Source organism: Opisthorchis viverrini (genome assembly GCF_000715545.1).
Source record: "Opisthorchis viverrini unplaced genomic scaffold opera_v5_68, whole genome shotgun sequence".
NCBI classification, from domain to species: domain Eukaryota; kingdom Metazoa; phylum Platyhelminthes; class Trematoda; order Opisthorchiida; family Opisthorchiidae; genus Opisthorchis; species Opisthorchis viverrini.
The window spans coordinates 1,293,417-1,315,169 of NW_008751724.1; the positions used below are offsets into that span (position 1 = coordinate 1,293,417).

The window sequence follows — 21,753 nt, forward strand, 5'->3', positions numbered from 1 at the left end:
ATGCATCCATTTCCTGCTTGGAACTATGGTTGAGGTAATGACCTGATTGGTTCTCACTGGTTGTTAATTTTGTTTAGCTGTTCCCTCTCACTAAGCATGAAAAATATTACAAAATTCATGAAACATTTCATGTTTCGCGGGCAACGAGTACACCGAGAGTCAATTTATTCAAATCACAAGAGTAGATTTTCTTAGACAATTCCGCAATTCGTTCTCTGATGTTTTAGAACGAAGAGGTCGTCGTAAACATAGGAATCGACGTGGGGGGGAGTCTCACTAAGCATGAAAAATATTACAAAATTCATGAAACATTTCATGTTTCGCGGGCAACGAGTACACCGAGAGTCAATTTATTCAAATCACAAGAGTAGATTTTCTTAGACAATTCCGCAATTCGTTCTCTGATGTTTTAGAACGAAGAGGTCGTCGTAAACATAGGAATCGACGTCGTCGGGGGGTGAGTTTCCAGTTTTTTTTTCAGTTTAATCCGAATGTTCAAGCACTGGTTTGTTCTGCCATGCTTGTTTGGATTAGGTCACTAGTCCGTCTAATCGGATGCTAGGTTTGATAGTATTGCATGGTAAAGTGATCCAGACGATAAGAAAGGTTGAAAACAGGCATAACGATGGCCTTGTTTGATAGCGTGACGTTGACGGCAGTTCTGAGATGAACTGTCGCACAATGACCTGGTGGAGGTTGGGGCTACCGTGTTAGGATCACACAGAAAGTCTTTCGTATCCCTCAAGTAAAAATGCGCACTACCATTGTGTCTGCGGTCGATTTCCCTTACAGGTTTTTCGGTGTGTATTTTCATTACATGTATATTGTTGTTACTTAAATAAATCTGATTATATCTCTTCAACCTGACTAGGTATTATTTTATGGTGTCATTACTGTATTATAATATTAGTACATTTATTATGTACGGTCACTTTGTTCCATATAATATATATATATGTTATATGTATGACCTCACTCCGATATTAAAAAAGATAGCACCATATTTTTGAACAGCAGTTTTCAGTTTTGTGCAGATGTTCCCCGTTAATCCACTTTCTCGTTTGCACACACTACTACCTTCCCTTTCAGAAAAAATGCGCCAAAGGGACTCCTGGCTGTAAGTTTATTAGTTTTCGTCACTGTGAGCTACGCTACTTTTTCTGATCGGCCGCTGATTTTGCTAACTAAATCAGCTATTTGAGATTCCCGACATTCTTACGAATCGCTAAATCTTGAGGGTCGATTCCTGTTCACTCATATACTACTTTGTGATCTCATATATCAGGAGGGAAATAAATCCATCACTCCACGCTTTATTGAATGGTCTAGTATTGGATTCCCCTACAGCACAAGCTATGCGAGCTCACAGAGTTCTCTAAATGATACCGGTTTACCCACATCTTCGGTCGATGTGTGGTAACAACTGTTGTCATCGGTGATTTTTTGTGATGACTTTTGGATGGTATATGAGTATTCTGACTTGTGCGGCAAACATTTTGTTCCACACACTTTACAAGAGGATTTCGTTGTATCAAAACGGGCAGACTGATTTGCTTGGGGAGCTCTATCGCATCTAATGTAGTTATGATCGGTTCCGCCCTCGATCCAAATCAATTTTTTCCAGCCAAATTATTTAAGCAGCAATTAGGTTGTCGTGATCATTTTCGAAAACAAACACTTGGCTGCTTAAAAATCAACACGGAATTGTTTTCCTGACGTCCGAAATGTTGAGTTTTCCCCCGGAATGTTCAAGTTCTCAGAAAGCAAGTAGAATATTTGGCGCCTTTTTAACTCTGGACACTTGGGCATAGTTGGATACACGTATTCGGACATCTACAATGGTTTTACCTCAATTTTCAGGATATCAAGGTGATATTTCTAACACCGGATACATATCAGATTATTTAAAACCAGATGCTATTTATAACCAATAGGAGACCTTTAGTTGACTTCAAGGAACACTTGTGAGTTACAGAGTATTCCAGAGTGATCGATCGGTTCATGTGGCCTCCCCGAAGGGAAGCGGCTCTCTCCGGAAGTGAGATAAAAAATAGCCCGTTCGCAGCTATTATTCTGATTCGTAGAATTCCTAAACCTAGTTCTCCTAAATACCTCAACATTAAGAAGGGTACATATGTCATATATAGCGTACATAAATATATATATAGCAGTCTCAACAATGGTTGGGTAAGAAGCTATCTTGATGAGTAACTCTTTAAAAATCTTGCCGAATATCAGTGTAGGCTGAGTCAAATGCCTCACTACCGTAATCAGAAAAGTGTCAGTCACATTTACGTTTGCAATGCAAGCAAAGTTTTTAGTATTTGATTTCCGACCAAACCGAAGAGGTCGGGTCATGAACGCTAGAACTTCGCAGTGAAATGTAACCAGACCCCTCCAGACTGCCAAAACGATTTTCGCTGTCGATTGGGCTTGAAAGGAACTGGAATTTTTCGTGCATTTTGTTTCTTTCTGGCGCAACTAAAAGGTCAACTAATCATGGTAGGCGCAGTACGCATCAGTCACACTGATTCTTTTTTATCGTCATAGAAATGTGATTCATCCACGTTGAAAGTCATCTTTCGTGCATTTTTCTAGGGCAGCCGCAAACGCTTTATAAAATAGACATCCCTCTTGACTTATGTTCATGTTTTTGCTCAAAACCTTGGAGTGTACTTTCAAAGTTACTTCGGAAAAATTTAATTGACTAAATCCTCTGACTTGTGGCATCTCTAAACGCAAGCGGAACAGAGCTCAGTTTGAACAGCTTCTGGAATGATTGCTCACCAAAATGAAGCATCCCTAAACTCTAGTGTAAGGAGACTTCGTGAATGTACGATGACTAAATATGCTCGTAAGTGCATACGAATCATCGCTCTCTTCCTGATATGCAATACAGTTTTACACCTAGATAAAACTCGGAACGTTTGAGACCACACCATATAGATAAAATTAAAGTGCAGAAAGTGAGATCTGGTTTCCACCTACCAATCTTCTCACGTGGAAACACTGAATGGCTCTCAAAAATTATCCATGTCTTATCGCGTTTTATTTATTGTTTTTTTAAGTTTCATCCAAGGTCTCAAAAGCATTAGGATTAGCCGTAATTTCTCCGCCCTCTGATTACTGGCTACGAACCAATGCTGTGTGATTTCCGTGATCCCCCAGCAATCCTCCCTTGGTCTAGACCTGAGTTTGACAGGAGACGAGTTTCTTGCTTGCCATCAACGATTTCTTGTAAACATTATTCAGGAATCCGAGCACATTCCTCTTTATTTGTAGGCAGTCAAATCTCCGTGAGAACTTCTACCTATGTGTTTTGTCGCACACGTATTCGAGCATACAAGGGGATATCCTATTAAGTAAGATCACGATACACAGAGAGTGAGAGGTTCCACACAAGGCTCACTGAGAGTTCGCAAACAGATTCGGGCTTCTAAATATCCCCATTCTCAGAACAAGTTGGTTTTGATGGAATACTTAAAAGAGCCCAGCGGAATTTCTCTTTTGCAAAAAAACTTCGGCTGTTTGTGCTGCACCAGGCCACTTCATGTTTCAGTTGATATATCAAAGTACTTTGTCCTGAATGAAATTACTGATAAGGTTACTGAAAGCTCTTCGACAGCTCACGACCGGTTTCATCCATCCTGTATATGATCAGCTAGGCATTGTTGCCGAGTTTTCATCAATTTCATTCTACTTGGACTGAAATTGAACAGAATTTGTCAAATACTTTTATTTGCACAATAATTGGTTTTGATGGAAGACTTCCTTGTTTAAGTATAGTTGACGGAAACTCGAAGAATGCAGCTACCTCTTCAGCCCCAAGAAGGGTGAAACCGGTCATGCTTTCAGCAAATTTATGAGTAGCGTTTTCACCTCAGTGCAAAGGCACTTGTCATCTAAACTTGGCTATATATGTTAGCTTCTGCAGGCGGTATTTCGGTAATATGTTATCTCCGAAACTTTAAGGAAGTTTTGATAAAATTTTGGTTACTCCGTTTAGGAAAAAGGCCACTTTACCACATACTATATAATCGTCAATTACACAAGTCCGCTGTAAGTCTGTTTCAAAACCGAATCCTAACCTATAACTGCGGAATTTACTTCCTAACCAGAGTGTCTAAGTTTATTTGCTAAGATACAAGAAGACACGCTGGTTATTCCTTGTTCTCAAGACGGAATTAGATTACCTTCCTCAATGATTTGCAACTGAGTTGTCCACTGCAGTCAAAGGTTGAAAGAAGACTAAGATCTACGCGTTGTGACCAAGGCATCTCTGGCAGCTCCTGGGCAGCAGGATGCATTATCGAAAGCCGAACCAACGTCATGTGTTAGAAAGTATGGCCACACCCAAAACATCTGACAACACCAAACTATTCGGTGCTAAAAACACCGACAGAACTTCCTCATGCAGCCTGAAATCTTTATTGCTGTGGTTTTTTGCTAGCCGGCTGATACAAATATGTCTGGGGCACTTTACCGAACCTATTGTATGCTCATCCGCTTTTAGAAACAACTGCATTGCAATTAATAAATCATGACAAGAACAACTATTGTACTGTTTGCTTTTGGAAAAGGCAAAGAGGAGATTTTCATTTCCTGAAAATATTCATCACGGCATAATGCAGTGCCGTCCATATGTCACACTTTGTGATGGCTCAGTAAACACGAGCACGCAAACCTGTGTTTGGAATTGTGCACTCCTGATTTTGTTTGTTCCCTGATAAGTTGACGAGCGAACTCGAAAAATGAAGCCCTTGCATACTGGAGAGTCCTACCTACCAATGAAGTAAAGTTTCTCAAAGTTCTATCCGGTGGATCTGGTAGAATCTGAACTCCCGACTATGTCTGGTTTTACGGATTGTGAGCGACCGGAAGTGAATGTGCTCAAAAGGTTACCAGAGGAAGTTTTTCGGCGTGCTACCAAACATATTGTTAGGGGATTAAATTTCGTCTTTTCCACCTACGCAACTGCTGCTCCAATTGTGGTCCTCACATTTATCGAATATTGTTTCATTTGGCCATGTAAACTTTGGTCGAGAACCTCGACAATAGTCCACATCTGGTCACATGAATCAGTGAGGTTTACGTCAGTCCCTACATTCAAAACAGGGTGGGGTCTGCGGAGGAGATACCAAGGGAAGGAAAAAACAGGATTACCTCTACGCTGGTATTTTTTTCCTGTACAATAGTGGGACAGTATATACTGTATTAGTAGAGGCTAGATACTACCACGTACTGGGCAAAAAGCAAGAACCCTGGCTTCCACATAAAGGTGGTCTAAACAAAGGGTGAATAACTGGTATTTTATTCACAGTCTAGCCGATGAGAGATGAAGAATGCCCGTGGATGGCTAAACAAAAAGGGACTGACGCAGCTTACTCGGTGGCAAGTGGGAATCTACTGTGGAGGAATTGGGTTTTCTATGAAATCACGGTTATGTTGCTTAGAGTGGATAACGAAATGCAAACTAAGAATTTGACGACTCACGTTCCCGTAGAGGGAATTCACTTCAGTTCAGTTCCAGTTCAGTCGTAAAATATATGAACGAATTCAAAATGACAAGAAAACCATACTACGTCCATCACAGGCAGATGAGTGCTTTGGGGATTTGCTAAAACAGACTAGGCTAATGAATTTTAGGTGCTTTACCATGATTCGTGCATTGGCAGATGTTGGTAACGACAAATCCAGACGCGGCAAGCACATGCTGACTTGTGATTCTTACGTTGCGTGTAAACATAGACAAAATGACGTGCACTGATCCTTGAAGTTTCTGGTCTTAAGAAACCGTGCACTCTATCTCTAGTCTATCGATTTGGTTGGATAGAAGACCAACAGTCTTTTTTACTTCATTGAAAAGTTCGCTAATTCGCGCAGTTAACACTGATCGGACGTTATCTGGAAGTGGATGAGTAGATCAAGGTGATCATCTGTCTTTCGGAGAAGATTTGTTCAGGAGCATGTCAGTGAAAAGAACCATCAGAATAGCTGCGCTGAAGGTTCTCTTAGTTGGATCATTCAACTTCCAAACGACAACCTCTGTCTGGCTTGTTATATCGATCACTTCTGACTAAATGGGCATAATTTAGGAATGCCCATATTTGTGGTCGTTTGATAAATCAAACAGGGTGGCATTTATTAATGAAATAAACTGGCCATAACTCAAAGAAACCAGAAACTGAATTCAATAATCGGAAGGTCAATCCCATCGACCTGTTTACTCACTTGCTTGCTGAGTTATTCACTTGCTCACTTACTTTTCATCTACTTACGCACTTATTTACTCACTCACTCAATCGGTCACTTCCTTACTGACTTACTCACCTACGTACTTGTTTAATTACTCCCTTACTCGCTTTCTTAGTTAGTAAATAACTTATTTATGCAAAATTTCATTGAAAAGTACTTAAGCTACCTACCGAACAATTTTGTTAGCTGCTCTCAAATCCGAATTTATTTTAATGACTCGCTCTGAAATCAGATTATGATAGAGAATTTTAGTGATAGACCCTACTGTCCAGGGAAAATTACACACTGGATACTGTCTACAAAGCACTACAAACCTGACTTTCCAAAAGTACTGATGACACGGATAGTTTCTTGCAAAACGCTCCAGTCTGATTATCCATCGATTCCTTCTTACTCATCAACACAATGATATTTCTCTGTTTCATGAACAGTCGAAGATTGCAAACGAAACCGGCGACTTCAGCGTAAAGCAGCGGCTCGCTCGACTTCTCGCAGAATATGAAACGGAACCACAAGTGGAACCTTCCTTGCATTCTATTCTCACTAAGCTCTTTTATGCGTTCCTTTTAGCTAATATTCTCGATTCATTCGTCAATTTTGGTTTAAACCATACTGCACACGTCTGACACATGCTTTTCCTCACACAAACTGTGGATATTGTTCCCCAGTTCAATGCACTCCCATCATTCAGGTTCCAGTCGATTACCTGCATTACTTGTCGTCCGTATGTGCACTAAACTCCGAGATTTGTGGGCAGTCATTCCATCGACTTTCCGGCACCATTATCTTGCGGACTGTGAAATTGCCAGTTTTCCTGCTTCATTATCAATATTTTAACAAAAATACGTTTTGTTCGATTACCTGCATTACTTGTCGTCCGTATGTGCACTAAACTCCGAGATTTGTGGGCAGTCATTCCATCGACTTTCCGGCACCATTATCTTGCGGACTGTGAAATTGCCAGTTTTCCTGCTTCATTATCAATATTTTACCAAAAACTACGTTTTGTGTGTGTGTGACGCAAACTGGGCAGTTCCAATCAGCCAGCCGCACTTATGTTCTCTTATTTAGCTGCGATCGATATGATGGTTGCGACTGTTCCACTGGTGCCAAATCCGAACAAATGTTATTGAAACCTCGGGGAGAGAGTGTAGATAAAAAGATTGTGTTAATTAACAATCGCCTACTAAAACACACAAATGGTTTGTTGCGCTGTCAGACAAACGGGCTAGAGTTTTGCGGATTTTCCACACCTATCATGCACAGGAAAGCAATAATTAAAATGCCTGCCATATCGTCTGCGCATCTGCTCTCACCGTTTAGAAGAGTGAACGTTAGTCGGTGCAGTTCTCATCATCAATATTCCTCTCAAAATCTCAGGCATGTTCACTGTTAGTGCCGATAATATATCATTGTTCAATTTCGATAGATCAACCTCATAAAACCGAGCTGGAATATCTGAGATTGAAAATGAAGATTTGAGAATGAATTCGTGAAGCTAGATGGCTTAGTACAAGCCTGGAGCAAATATTTTGGTTTGACCTTGACAAAATACAAACGATTTCAAGGAAAAAATTTCCCCTTTCATTTACTTCTGTCGTCCTTAAACTTTGCTCGGAAGCTAAAGATCGAATTGGAGGGTATTATCTTGACCAAACAAATACAGCAGATTTCAATCCCAATATATTCCTTCCTTTTGAAACAGCTTGACTACAGACACCTCCGATTTTTTAAACTGCCTTAGAGCAAAACCAGCGCTACCCGTGCGCGAAATATTGGCATAAACGTTGCCTCACCAGACGACAAGAGAAATGCTGATCAAAATAAAACCAACATTAAGTAATATGCCAATGATAATTGCGTTGTTTGCTTGTTACGGTGTTTTGTCCAGCCAACGCCGTCTACAAGTCAACTATGATGATCGTCAGATATCAGGATCATGTCAGAAATCTCCGCCAGAACAATGGACTGAGTTTATATACCTGGTGGTTATTAGGATGGATATCCAAAGTTCAGGGACGACAGTAGGATTACGTGTTATTTGGTGGAAATATTCATTGCAACCAAATCAATATACCAGTGATGTTTGCACCAATCCGTGAGTGTGAAATTGGCAATACATGGTACCTAACCGTCTCTTAATTCCGAATGAACTCCAAGTCATTCTCAACTTTCGTACAAGCGGTGGCTGTGATCCAAAATACATCAACACCCACCTTCATTAAGGCTCACAAGATGAGCATAAAGGATAGTTTTAGCCATACAAGTGGAAGCCCTAGGGCACAGTTCTATGATAGACCACTTTAAAGGTTTGGCTGAATGGCTGCTTGTTCTATGCTGGATGAGTATGCCACAAGTAGAGGAGCTCATATAGTCTGCTTTTTCGAAGATTAAATTTATTTATTACAATCTTATAAAACGTCACACTCAACTTTTTTCTGATCAATTCCTTCGCGAATATCAGTGTTCAGTCGGACGAAACAATGACTGAGACTGTAAGAAACAAAGATTTTTCAGTCATATGTTTTGCCAAGCCCTAAAAATTAAGTGATTGTTCGATGCTTCCGTTCTTATTCATATTGGTGTTGTCACAAAAAAAAACAGAAGATGGACACAGATAAACAGCAATATTTTTGGAAGGCTGTAGGTTTTGAGTTGCCATACGGTTCTGGAGTTTTTGGATCGCTGTAGATGATCTGGCGAGTAAATACTGAATTCAATACCTGTTATTGACACTAGTCACTAGTGAAATATCTTGAGAATACCTTTGGAACAATTCACCGTAGAACATTCGTCCTGTAAGTGAAGCCACTCTATGCTGAAAAGCTGAGAGATATTCTTCATCCTTATTGGAAATCATCAACACATTTCAACCGCGTCGTTTGATGAAAAATCTCCGAACGAATCACCCGAGGCTAAGGGGCGCATGCCTCCAAACAGTCTGTATAGTTCAGCAGTGGGACCCTCGAAAGGCACAGCGAAATAATGGCTAGAAGCAATTTTTGGTGAGAAATGCCATCGTCAATATATTACTTGAACAGGTCATGAGTAGCCGGATAAACAAAATATTTGAAATTGGGATGAGTGACCCAAATACTAATCCTTTTCTTTGTACCTGTGCTTCATAATATCTCACATACTAGTGCACAAACCTGGGCCTGATAACAAGTCGCAGTACGAACGACTGAAACACAGTCTTTAATCTAAAGTCAACAAAAGCTTGCCCAAAATTGCTTGCCCAAAATTCATTGTTGTCCTAGGAACTCAAAATCATTAAATATTTGGGAGCAAATTCAAGGGTTTCCGCGAAATTTGTTACCCTTGCCAGTGAGAAGCTGTCGAACGGGTCCTTCCAGAAGGAGGGTTTTACGGTAATGTGATCTGCGAATTTAACATTTTATTAACCTCAAGTTGTCACTGACCCGAGCTACCAAAAACAGTACACATGGGAGATCCACGCAAATAATTAGTAGACATCACAACCGCTTATCAATTGCTAGGGGCACCGATTGATTATTGGGTTGAATACGCCAATGACTCCTTGCAGAACCAATATTTCATCCAACAACCTCACGTGGAGACTTACTGCCAAACAGTCCAAGTCATGCGAGTGCGCTGACAGTATCTATGGGGGTTTGCCACCGTACTCTGAATATCTCGGATCCAACCCTGCACTTGTCTCTAATCATGAGGTGTCGGGCAAGTGACCATCAAAGCATTGACTTCACTCAGATAAATAAATAAAAACTTGTCTTAAACATAATTGTTGTACAGAACACGAAAATTTGAAAATGGATTTTTGCAATCAGCTACTCTTTTGACCTTTGAAAGGATAGTACTTAACATACTGATTTTTCAATTAGTCGACATGAGTGAACGCCATTGAATATACTGCAAGTACAGCATATACTGAATAGCCCAGGCGTACATTTTATGAAACTAAAGTGTGCGAGAAGATTTCCTGTCTTGTAATCCTCAGGTAAAATCACTTGCTCCCGAAATTTCCAATAGTTCTCCACGTATAAGACTCGTTCTCCCTAAAGGTTTCATATTTTCCACATCTTTCAGGCATTTGTGACGCACTGGTTAGCTTGCCTCATGAATTCCAGACGATTATCTTTGTCCGACAGTCCGTGAACCGACGCACCATATGTGAAGCGGTTGCAAGCATCGACGTGTAGTGGGAGGTGGATGAGGTTTGTAGCGAATAGATAGCTAATCGCCTGAGCTCCATACTAAAGGTAAAATGACCAGCAAAGGCTACCGTAAAACTCCTGTTTTTGTGGTGTACCAAGGCAATTCGAGTATTAGTTCTAATCGGCTGGCCAAACTTGGGTTATGGTCTACTTTCTCAACTTTGCTGTCTGTATCTGCGCCACTCTCTTTTTTTACAGTCCTTCCCCTTGTCTTGCGCGATCACTTTTGTCTGTCAACACCAACAAAGGGGAACAGTGTTCTCAAGCTCTGCCCTTGTTAGACCTCATCGGAGGTGTCAGGAGTTGCAATCGGGGCTGGCGCGTTACCACTGTTTCATCAGCGCACCCTTGACACACCCAAATCACTAAGTTTTAGCAACCTAACCTGAGAACGGTTTTCTCACTGAATACTCTTACTCCGGTTAGTTGCGACAAGATAGGAGTAAAGCTGTCCAAGCATAAATGGTGAAACGCATAACTCTACAAATCATGCAACCATCTACACCTAATTACAATTCCCCAATTCAAATTATAGAGGAACATGAAACTGAACCAATAAAATGCAAAACACTATTTAGCAAATGCAAATCCCAGCGTGAGAACCAAATTCAATGATGTCTCATTCACCCATATATAACTATATACAGTGGTGTACTGCCGAATGCACACATTGTGAATGATTATATCGGTCCTGAGGACATCATATTACATAAGTCGGGACCAAAATATGCGTGCGTTCTCGCCCTGACGATGATGTCTGAATAAGCAACGAAACTTTTGTAGTCCAAACTTGAGGAACAAACCGGAATCCAACCAATAACAGAGGCCTTTTTGTTTATTTTATTTGACATTTTAACCGCAAAATTAGACAAAATCTTGTTAGTAATTGAGTTCACAATCCACCGCTGAGTGAATACCATTTAAATGTAGTGACCACTGCGTCACTTATCGTCGTCGTGCTTTTCGAAAGCCGTTGAAGTTCAATCAGTGGATATTGTAATATGTCTGCGTGTATAAAAGTATCCAAACTCACTGTGTGGATGTTCTGAGAATAGCAGCCGGGTGGGCTGAAAAGGAGAATGCGACGTATTAGTTGGATGTAACAGTAAGTTAGTAACTCTCGCCAACTGTTCACATAGGAGCACAAGAGCGGAGGTTAAACGGTTTATTCTCCGAAGCTCTGTACACGTGGGGATTCAGGAGAGAGAGGGTCAACAACGGGGAACAGGGGGTACAAGCATATATAAACATCAGACGGTGGTAGTCACTGGGGAGGGCGATTGATCTCATCTGTCCGGTATTCAGAGATGTCTGCATTTTCTAACATCGTTACCGCCGCCGCTTCTGAAAGTAGACAAAAGAGTTTGTGATTAACGATGGTGCGCATTTTGACATCCGTCGGCACATTACAGTATTTTTAGACTATTTTGAATGTTACATAGAATACCTACCACGATTTAATCACCACACGCGTTCCATGCAGAAGGCACCATAAACTTGGCCTTTTGTGCCGAAAGATTATCAGTTTTTAAAAATTCTTACCCACTTATCCAAAAATGTCGTATCCGGTTGTGAAAAATAAAAATGCCGCGGTACATCAAACAAAGTGCTTTTCGATACTACATACGATATCAAACGCACGCTCAAAATTACATAGGGAGATTTCACAATAACTTTTCTACCTGTATTGAAGCCCAACTCATAGACCTAAGGAGGGATAAAATGGTGCCGCGGAGAAGATGCTAGCAAGCCCGCAATGGTTTTCGATGAATGGTGGCACGGTAATTTCGTCCCTCGGAACAATTGAAAACTTCTTCTACGCATGCAATATCTGATGCCTTTTTGTCGAATCCTCATCTCCAGCTCATGCACCAGGACACTAAGTAGGTCCACCCTGTGCACGCACTTTTCACCTACAAGCTGGCTGAACTGGTCGCCTCCAAAATTTCCAGAATTCTTATGCGCTCGTGCCAATTTTGTAGACAGGAAAACCTGGCCTGGATTCTTCCCTTGCATTTAAGGGCGAATGACAAAGAAGTGCGCGTGGTTGTTGGCGTTACAGTGAAGACAGCAAATGCAGAACCTCCTACACCTCGCCCAAATGAGAAAAACGGCCTCATCAACTGGAGGTTGATCGACGCAGATATCCCATCGCTAGATTTGTCAGGCTGCGCACTAGAAGCACACCCAAATTATCTTCTCGGAAACTAAAGGGTTTTCGAAGTTGTGAATTTCACATGGAGTTAGTCTAATCATTTTGAACTTTACAGTGAGCGAAATTTCAAGGTCACAGATGACCACCGATTCACATTTTGCTACCGGTTTACGAGAGATAAATCGTGAAGTCACACTTTAGCATGTTTGGGCGTTTATGGTGTTCTATAAGAATGAGGTAGTATTTACACAAATTCCCATGCAAATTCTATCCGGGAGAATACCTCAGTGACTTGCGTTTGCTTTATATTCGTCAGTTTAACAAATGAGATGGATTTGTTCGGCGAATTTCGGTACAACGCGTTTTCCTATGAAGCTAGCTTTCCGTTGGGTACAACAGTGATAGACAACCGCATGAACTGTTCAGCGACGATGCAGCGGCCATCTCTGTGGATGATCTAATTTCCAAGATATGCATAGTTTGTCTGCGGATAATGCAGAGCCACGAGATAGAACTACCAATCAACTAGTATCAATCCTATTAGGATTATGATGCTCCATAGGCGGAACACATCATAAAGCGCAAATATAATGATGTCAGCTAAGACAGTTTATTGCCGGCTACCATCATAACGGTAAACGTATTCACTCACATCGACTACTTATCGTTACTGCCCGTGCGAATGTGCGAGGCTGAGTACGAGGCCTCGCCTATGCGCAGAAACCTAATCTGATGGCCGAGGACGGCCGTCCTGCATATAACTGTACGCATTCTCGTCGGTTTTTTTACACTCGAGGTAAACGTCAAACGAGCATCTATACGGACCAATAAACATGTGGTCTCAACTATGCGTAATAGCCTAATCTAGCGGCAAACGACGGTCCTTCATACCCATAACTGTGCGCAGTGTCGCGCTCCTTGGTTACTAAAGTAACTAACAGATCCGCATAAATGCTTCCAGCTGACTGTGAGGCTCCAACAGTACACAAAAGACTAAACCAACGGCCATTGACAATCATTCATACCCATACATGGCACCAGTCTGACAATGCCATGTCTGAAAATTCACAACCAGTCTTGGCGAATCATGTTTCTATTTAATGGTTACAGCGGTGTGAACTTAATATGTAGTCAATCAGGCTCTTAGTTTTAGGAATCCGCTTTCATTTGACAGAGTTTCTGAAGAAAAATATATGATCATTTATAACCCGTGTAGATCTGCAAATTCACTGAAAACACAATTAAACAAGGTTGCACTGGCTACCTCACCAAACGATTAAAAAGTCCCGTTGTCCACAATACCCGATCGGTGTCCACACTCGAGCTGGAGACTTTCTCTTACACAGGTAAACACACTGCTGGATCAGTTGGTCCCACTGGTGATACTGAGGGGCCATGTGTATGTAGATAATTTGATAGTGGCGTTCGGCAATCATAGACACTGCTGGAAGCAGCAAATTCAACGCTGACTAGGGATACAAGCTTTAAGACATGATTGATGGACCCAAAGACAGCATGTGTCCTCAAACGTGCACACACGGATACAGACATAGCAAATAACTAGTGAGTGTTAAGGTACTTGGTGTCAGAACTGCTCAATTAGAGCACTAAATCCCAAATTAATTACGTTTCTGCTTCCCCATACCGATACCAGGCAGTTGGATATAAGCGACAGCCTTGTCGTCCCTATCATAACATGTAACCATTCCATACTCCATCGCGTTAGCAGTCTCAGCAACTGGAGGCTCCTTTACAAGGAACCTAGTGGCTAACGTGCTTGCGTTTGTGATTTTAAGCATCGTTTTATATATATAAAAAGCTTCCATATATCGAACACAAAATGTCGATATTCCATGCTACAGTAAAACTCCCTTCCATATATGTTCTGGTTTCATCAAACTCATAGCTTATGCCGAAGTATTGCGACCCATCCTTACCTCCACATTCATGTCTACAATATTCTAACAGATGATCTAATAAGACAGTCACACTTGAAGCGATTCAATCGTCTCAGATAATAATCGTGTTCTAGCTAAAGACAGTAGGGTTTACTATATCACAGCCAAAAAAACAGATGCCCTCCGATCCACACCAAGGTGTCATACACTGACTCAGTGCCTCAACTCCGTGGTGTTTTGCATCTTTCTTTTGATTTCGTGATAAAATTACGCATTTTGTCAATTACATAACCGTTTTTTGTTCAAATACAAAGAACTAAAAGAACGCGCACTTGCACAATTCAGGCAGTAGAGACGTGGTCACGCGCCTCTAACCTCTCCATTCTGATTTCGCTCGAACTTACAGTGGTCACTGGAGAGTCTCATAAACTAACCCTGGTATCACAACATTTCAAACCAACTTCGGAATCTCTAAGTGTGGACTGTTCATAAGAAGAACACTGGACAACCATGACTGGATTATTGTTTATCCGCCGACCTAGGCCAACGACGAATTAATTTACAGCGAACAATTCTTAGTGAGTCTGTTTCATCTGACCTCTTTATTATTGTATACGCATACTAGCTTTATTATTTTTGTTTTTTGCCAAACATTCCTGAAGAAGTAGCCTTTTGGGCGGTGAAACCACTTAAATACCCTCTTTTGTCCTGTAAGTCGTCTGTTGACCCTGAATCCCCACAATCGATCACCTTGATGCGCCTTACTGGCCCATTTATATTTGCCCCACCTAATTGGCCTTTTGTGTGTAGCCAATGCATCTTCCGGTGCTAAACGCATCCTTCAAAGAAATTCAACAAAACGTTGCCCTCTTATTGACACTTCACGGATCTGCCGACACCGACACACGCGAGCTATGGTTCTGAGACAGTGATTGTCCACCACCTGGAAACTTCTTGGTTCCGCTGCTCTAGCAGACCAAGACTCACGGCCATACAACGAAACAACCTGCATTGTAAGTAGTGCAGGATTTTCAACAACCCTATGAGTAGTACATTACAAAGATAAACCTGCTTTTTAGTTTTATACACACGTCTTTTGAGATTCAGAATGTACAACTTCGACGCAATTAGTGCCTCAAATTAGCAAACCGGAGCCTTGCAGATTCGTGCGTTGACCTTGTTTGCCACACCACTATCAGAACATATACTATTTCGGATGTACCTAAGGCGCTACACAAACGCGTGTGCCTCTCCTTGGACTGCAAGTGGCGGGTTCCGTGATTGCTTGTTCAGGAGCATGACCTTGCAATTTTTGGGTGCAAAGTGCATACGAAAGGACGGAATGACTTTGATCAACTTATTCAAAATCAACTGTGTCTCCTCCTCCTCGAAGATGAGGACGACTTTCTCTGCATAGTTCAGACCGACAATTTTTTCGTCAGAATGTTTTGAACGCAGGCGTTATGAGGACAGTTCAGCTTGCGTCTCACCATCTCATTGATCACAAAAGTAGATAAAAATAGAGATTTAAAGGTTCTGACGGGCACTGCTTTGTGTACGGAGTCTTGGGTATCTCTTCCTATCCTTCCGTACCACGTCTTCCCCAGCTGCTTTCCTCGACAATGAAAAGGACCGCAGGGTTGACAACCCTCACTTCAACTGCATGAACATTCCCCACTAGAGAATTCTACCGTATGCTGAACCTCACATTCCATTTTCTGCAACGGAAGAAAGAGGAGTCTAAAATGGAAGCAACTACTGTCGGACGCCCTGCCCCTTAACTGAGTTTGCCCTGGTTGCATCATATATCCCTGGCAGTCCTCCAGTGAGTCAAAAAGTTAATTGATGGCAGAGTGGAAATTGTTAACAGAGACTCACCAACTACATGAGGTATAACGCTCAAATAACGAATGGTTTTGTGGAGAATTGACTCTTTTCCCTACGCCATTCTGAGGTCATACTATCGTGCAAACACGAAACATCACCAAACATTCGACATGCTTCTCTGATTTCACGTCCCAGCACGCCTCATGCGACCTTAGCTGAACATAGTTTAAACGATGCGCGTCCGTCGTATTATCACGTATACCCACGCCCGTTTGCATCGACCGCTCACCCATCATCTCCACCTGAATATTATTCACCGTTTCTGAAATCGTTCAGTGTCGCCCGCTGCAATGGTTGGAAATTGTTACCGCTTTTAACTTCCCACTATTCCGGGCTGCAGTCTAAATCAAGCGTAGTTTTTTACCAGGCATTTTGGCACTTTGCTACTTTGAGTCTCCAGTGTAAAAACGGCTCGCTTATTGTCTCGTTTGAATGGCAGCAACGGACCACCGTGAGTGTTCGATGGACCTATAGATATGCATGTCCAATGCTGGACTTAATTTGACACGATTTCATGTCAAATCCTAACTACGTTGACAACATAGGTGACTTACTCAATATGTTCTTTTATGGGGCTGACTCAAACCCAAGTAAGACTTTGCGATGACGGTACCTCGACTGCCATACCCATCTCGAATCCTTGCCGTTAGTTCACCATATCCCTACTATTTCCCAGATCAGCGTGTTACGTGCGCCAATGAGACCGTTGAGTTCGCGTCAGAGCTTAAAAGCACTGCTCATGAACCCATATATTCATCGAGTAGCACTACCAAGTGGTTGAAATGCAGGTATAGTTAAGACTGCCTTGCGCTCGATATGTCCTGTGATGACCATATAAATAAACTTATAGCTGTGATGAAATCCTTGGCCTTGTTTGACCAGACACCTGCTGCAAATAGAGAAGACCCTTCCGATATGTGTTGCGAATGGCTGCTGCGCGGACAAAGAGCGCATAATTATTGTCCTTACAGTCTACAGATTATTTTCAAACGCAACACAGAAGAGAACATGTAAAGAATAGCTTTCCACAAAATTTCTCGCCGTTTTTACGGAGAATATTCGCGAAACCACTAGCAGTTAGTCTAGCCTGAGATGTCGGATAGCCAGCGGTAGTTGATGTTCGCGAAGATGTGGTGACGGGACACGCCGATTCTGAGAGGTGCAGATATGAAAATCGATATTGTTAGAAAAGCAAGGTGCTCATTGCATATATTTGCACTGGTTGGGCGACGCATGGAAAAGAGGCGAAAGGGTGCGTGTAGTACAAAAGCTCAAGGTCGCTAGAGGTGTGTAAAATCGGGCTATTGATTCTTCCTGAGGCTCGTCGGGTGTACGTGCAACAGGGAGAAAGATACACAGATTGACTCATACAGTAAATATATCAAAGCAAGTGAAGTCACGTTTTACCCCCGGTACGCCATTTAAGTATGAATTCCACGCCCGTAGTGGTCCTCGGGTACATTTAGACAACTTCTAACAAAACTGCGGCTGCATGTTGATATTCTAAGCGTTCAACTAGATATTGTCAATAGGTTAGAGATATTTTCATTCAAACTACGGCTTAGCGTTTTTCAGTGTTTATAAAGCGGTGAAATGTCATTCGGTTTTGCGGTCAATCTGCATTAATCATGGCCGGATTGTTCCATCCACTCGACATGTTTAATCCCTATTCTGTAAATTTGTGTATAATAAATTGGTGCACAATATATGTCGAAAACCATTTTATTTTGCCGCAAATTTTCAAATCATATGAATACTCCTGCGCAGTCATTTTATGCTGACAATTTGCTGTGCACAACGTTATGCATAATTTGAAAGCTACGAAAACTGAAGAAATGTAATGCGGTCAGTGGCCAACCGTCTACACAAACTCATGTCTCTATGCATATCTTGCTACAAGTTGCGCGCTTTTATCACAGCCTTTTGTAGTGAAAATGCTTCACACGATTTGAACGTGCTAATTGTTAAGGTCATGTAACACCAGCCAGAACTGAGTGTCCGTTCGATAAGCTAGTGTAGCGCGCCGAAATTGTGGACGAGTGGGTTAGGCATGCCACATTTTAACGATTCGCTGTGCTCAAAAAAATTCGGGTACCAAAATCCGCCAAGACGAATGCTGTATGACGGTAGGATAGGACTAAAAGTGGGTACTCCACTTGTGTCACATACAAATGAGCGTCACTCGGATAAAAGCTTTCAGAATGACGACTATAGAATTGTACACAGATATTTAGGCTGGCGGCGACTGTATGTTATTTGATACGTTTACAGTGTTAAATACACGAATGAAGTCATCATCTTGGGCGGAAGCAGCTGATTGCACCACATTGCCAACTCTAAATTGGCGCCACTGCTTCCGTCGAGGCTCAAAGATTAATTGTATGTGCCTCCGGCTATAGCCCGAATAGGCTCACAGATATTCTGTTGCCCCTGCATCATTCAACACATCCAGTCCCCGTCGATGGCCGTTCAAATTTTCCGAATGAAGGCGGAAATAGATTCTCATTTTTGTGATACTTGAGCCGGTTTTGCTCGTTTGTCGCATAACCATCCAGTCAGACGCCTTACCCATAACTTTCTGCTGCGTTGTCGCGGATGAGCGAGGCATAGCTTAACCAATATATTTTTCTTAAAGCTATTTTGCGCGTAAATTATTTACCTGGGGTGTTCTAAGAAAGTCATATCCAATCCAACTGGTCAGGCCGCCACCATTACACACCAGAAGGAAGCGCAACAGGATACTCGAGGTTTTATATGTGCCCATAATTCTTATACAAGTAAGAAGTATAACTAACGGGAACCGAAGATTCAGGGTATTGCGCCGCGAAAATCCGCACGGTGAAATTCAATGAGTTAACCTAGCCATCCGGTTTCAACCAATTGCAGCAGAGTTAGTGATATTACGGCCAGGTTCCTTTAACAGGACGCCTCCAAGGCTGTTTTCTATGGGCTAGAGCTCAAGTATGGCCTACCCAATCAAAAATTAGCATGCATTATGCACCCAAAATGGAGGAACCGGTCTTCTTCACTCTGGTTGAGCAGCATTCAGATGCCAAATTTTTTGGATAGCAAGCAGTCATGAGGACTGTTTTGTGTGTAAATATGCGAGAAACCATGCAGTGTCTGACAGAGTGGACGAATATTTTCGAGGAAAGTGGTGATTTGGCACCGGAGAAGTTCGAAAGACTGAGCAGTCAGGAAGCCGATTGCGGTTAAACATGTCCGGGCGTACGTCTTGTCAGACTGGACATAAACTGGGATACACGTAGCAAAGTATCGGGGATGGGCATATAATCTCCGGGTAAGAAGCACGCTAAACAAACGACGCTGCAAGCACTTACCACACCGGGGCCCAGATGTTTGAATATGACACTTAGAAGCCGTCTAAGATGTTGTCAGAAGTTGATTTTCTTTACAGCTTAAGTGGATTGATTTTCTGAGGGTACGCAATATGGCTCAGTATATCGCCGACTCCCTGAGTACTTTGTCTCTTGCTCCGAGATGCATGAACCACGGACTGACTTCAAGCCGGCTTCACAAGTCTTGGTGCTTTGATGTAGCCCTCTGGGGAGCATATTATGCCGTATTCTCAGCCCATTTTCCTGAAAACTCTACGCAATGTGATATTCAATGCAACCAGGATGTCCACCACGGTATAAACGTACAATTCTGATTGCTTCAGCAAGCCAACTATGAATTCACGCGGAATATAGAGTGGTGGACCTTGTACTGAGTTAAACAGCAAATAAACTCACTCACAAACACCCTCAATTAACCTTTGCGAATCCATGCGCCGTTTATGCTCGCACCGGCTGATGGTAAGGAACAAAGTGTAACCCCCACTATATCAACTCATGAAATTATACAGCAGCGGTCGAAACGGAGTTCTTCCCAACGCCTGCTAAAATTAATCAATTTAAAGAAATGTGGTCAATAAATTTAAGAAGAATCCATTCCACTCATTTGAGTATTCAGATTCATGCTCTGATGTGCCTACTCACTACTCAAGGGATTGAGAGGCTGATGCACATAATTGAGGCATTTTCTCAATCTGTCTGAGTTGCCTTTTCCGACTTTCAGGCGAAACCCGAAAAATAGCATGCCCTATTTCTGTTGTTAAGGCGTCGCCCTTGAATATTTCTTTGGCCGCACGTAAATGGTGCTGTAGCGGACCAGAACCTTATCAGCGTGTTCGGATAAATTAACAAGCAAAGTTACCAATACAAAATCACAGTAAGGAAAGAATGAGTAGCCAAATGAGGACTCACGAATGTGTAGATCCAATACTCTACTACAACGATCCAAATGCAGTAACCGGCTGTGAAAGGAAATATTCACTCGTCGAAATTTGCCACGGATGATTCACGCGTGAGTGCTATATTCCACCGTAAGAAAATTATTCACGGCTAAAAAATGTCACAGGGATTTATTGTGACGTTCAACAGTTGACACAAACACGGAGATTTAGTCACAATGGTTCAGCAGTCAGCAAACAGTTCAACGGAGCGTAAATACGTCCGTTCAGCAAGAAGTCAGCAGGTCGCGCCGGAACGTTGTGTATTCGCAACATTAAAACAAAAGTCATGACAGTTACAAAGTGTGGTTTAAGTTCAGGAAGAATGGTAAATGTGACAACGGACTACAGACACTACAGTGCGCTCTGACCATTTTTCGAAGACCCAATACTATTGCCTTCTCCGAATTCCCTCAGAGGACCTTTGACTTATAGCTGTCGTACATTACGAAAGATGCCACCTTGCCTTCTCACAATCTTGTAGTTAACTTTTTGAAGAATAGTTTGGACCTCATTTCAGGAATACTCCGAATCATCTGCGCCGAAGGTACTCTCAGTTCAAGCTGGTTCAAGAAAATACGCACACCTTAGGAACATGCGCTAATGAGCTTTTCAGGCTCAGGGTTTATGGCATGGTAACGGAAATATATAGCAGCTGGCAAAGGGTTGCCACAATTATCACTTGATCAGGGTACTGTTCTCCACTATTGATAAGATGACGACACACGCGAAAACATCGCGCACGGTCGTAAATGATCCTTACCGGATTCACGGATTCACGGATTGACACACAGGATCGAGGCTTTTGACCAAGTTTCCCGGGTTGGTTTTGTTCTTGTCGGTCAGTGGCTGTCGTTCACCTGGAGGGCCCAAGTGAAAAAAGGGTGTAGCTATGCTCTATATGTTCTCAGCGCAGGGCAGTATGCTTGCCAGCGCCAGGATCCGCGTAAATAAATGTCTAATAGTGCTTTAAGCTGGGTTCTAGAAGGAGCGTGAACAACCGCCGGAGGTAGGTCATTCCGCGTACCTACTACCCGAAATGAGAAAACGTTCTGTCTAATGAATGTG

At 42.1% G+C, this 21,753-nt stretch overlaps 1 protein-coding gene across 1 annotated transcript in view; it reads left to right on the forward strand.

Annotated features, from left to right (window-relative positions):
* The window catches only part of T265_13459 (hypothetical protein), a gene marked incomplete at both ends in the record, with an annotated part of 63,070 nt that extends 55,674 nt beyond the window's left edge, over nt 1-7,396 (forward strand). The window contains 3 exons of the mRNA XM_009168961.1: nt 414-457; nt 1,090-1,117; nt 6,687-7,396. Coding sequence (XP_009167225.1) covers nt 414-457; nt 1,090-1,117; nt 6,687-6,757 — 143 coding nt within the window. The remainder of the gene's footprint in view (nt 1-413; nt 458-1,089; nt 1,118-6,686) is intronic.
* Between the last annotated feature and the right edge of the window lie 14,357 nt (nt 7,397-21,753).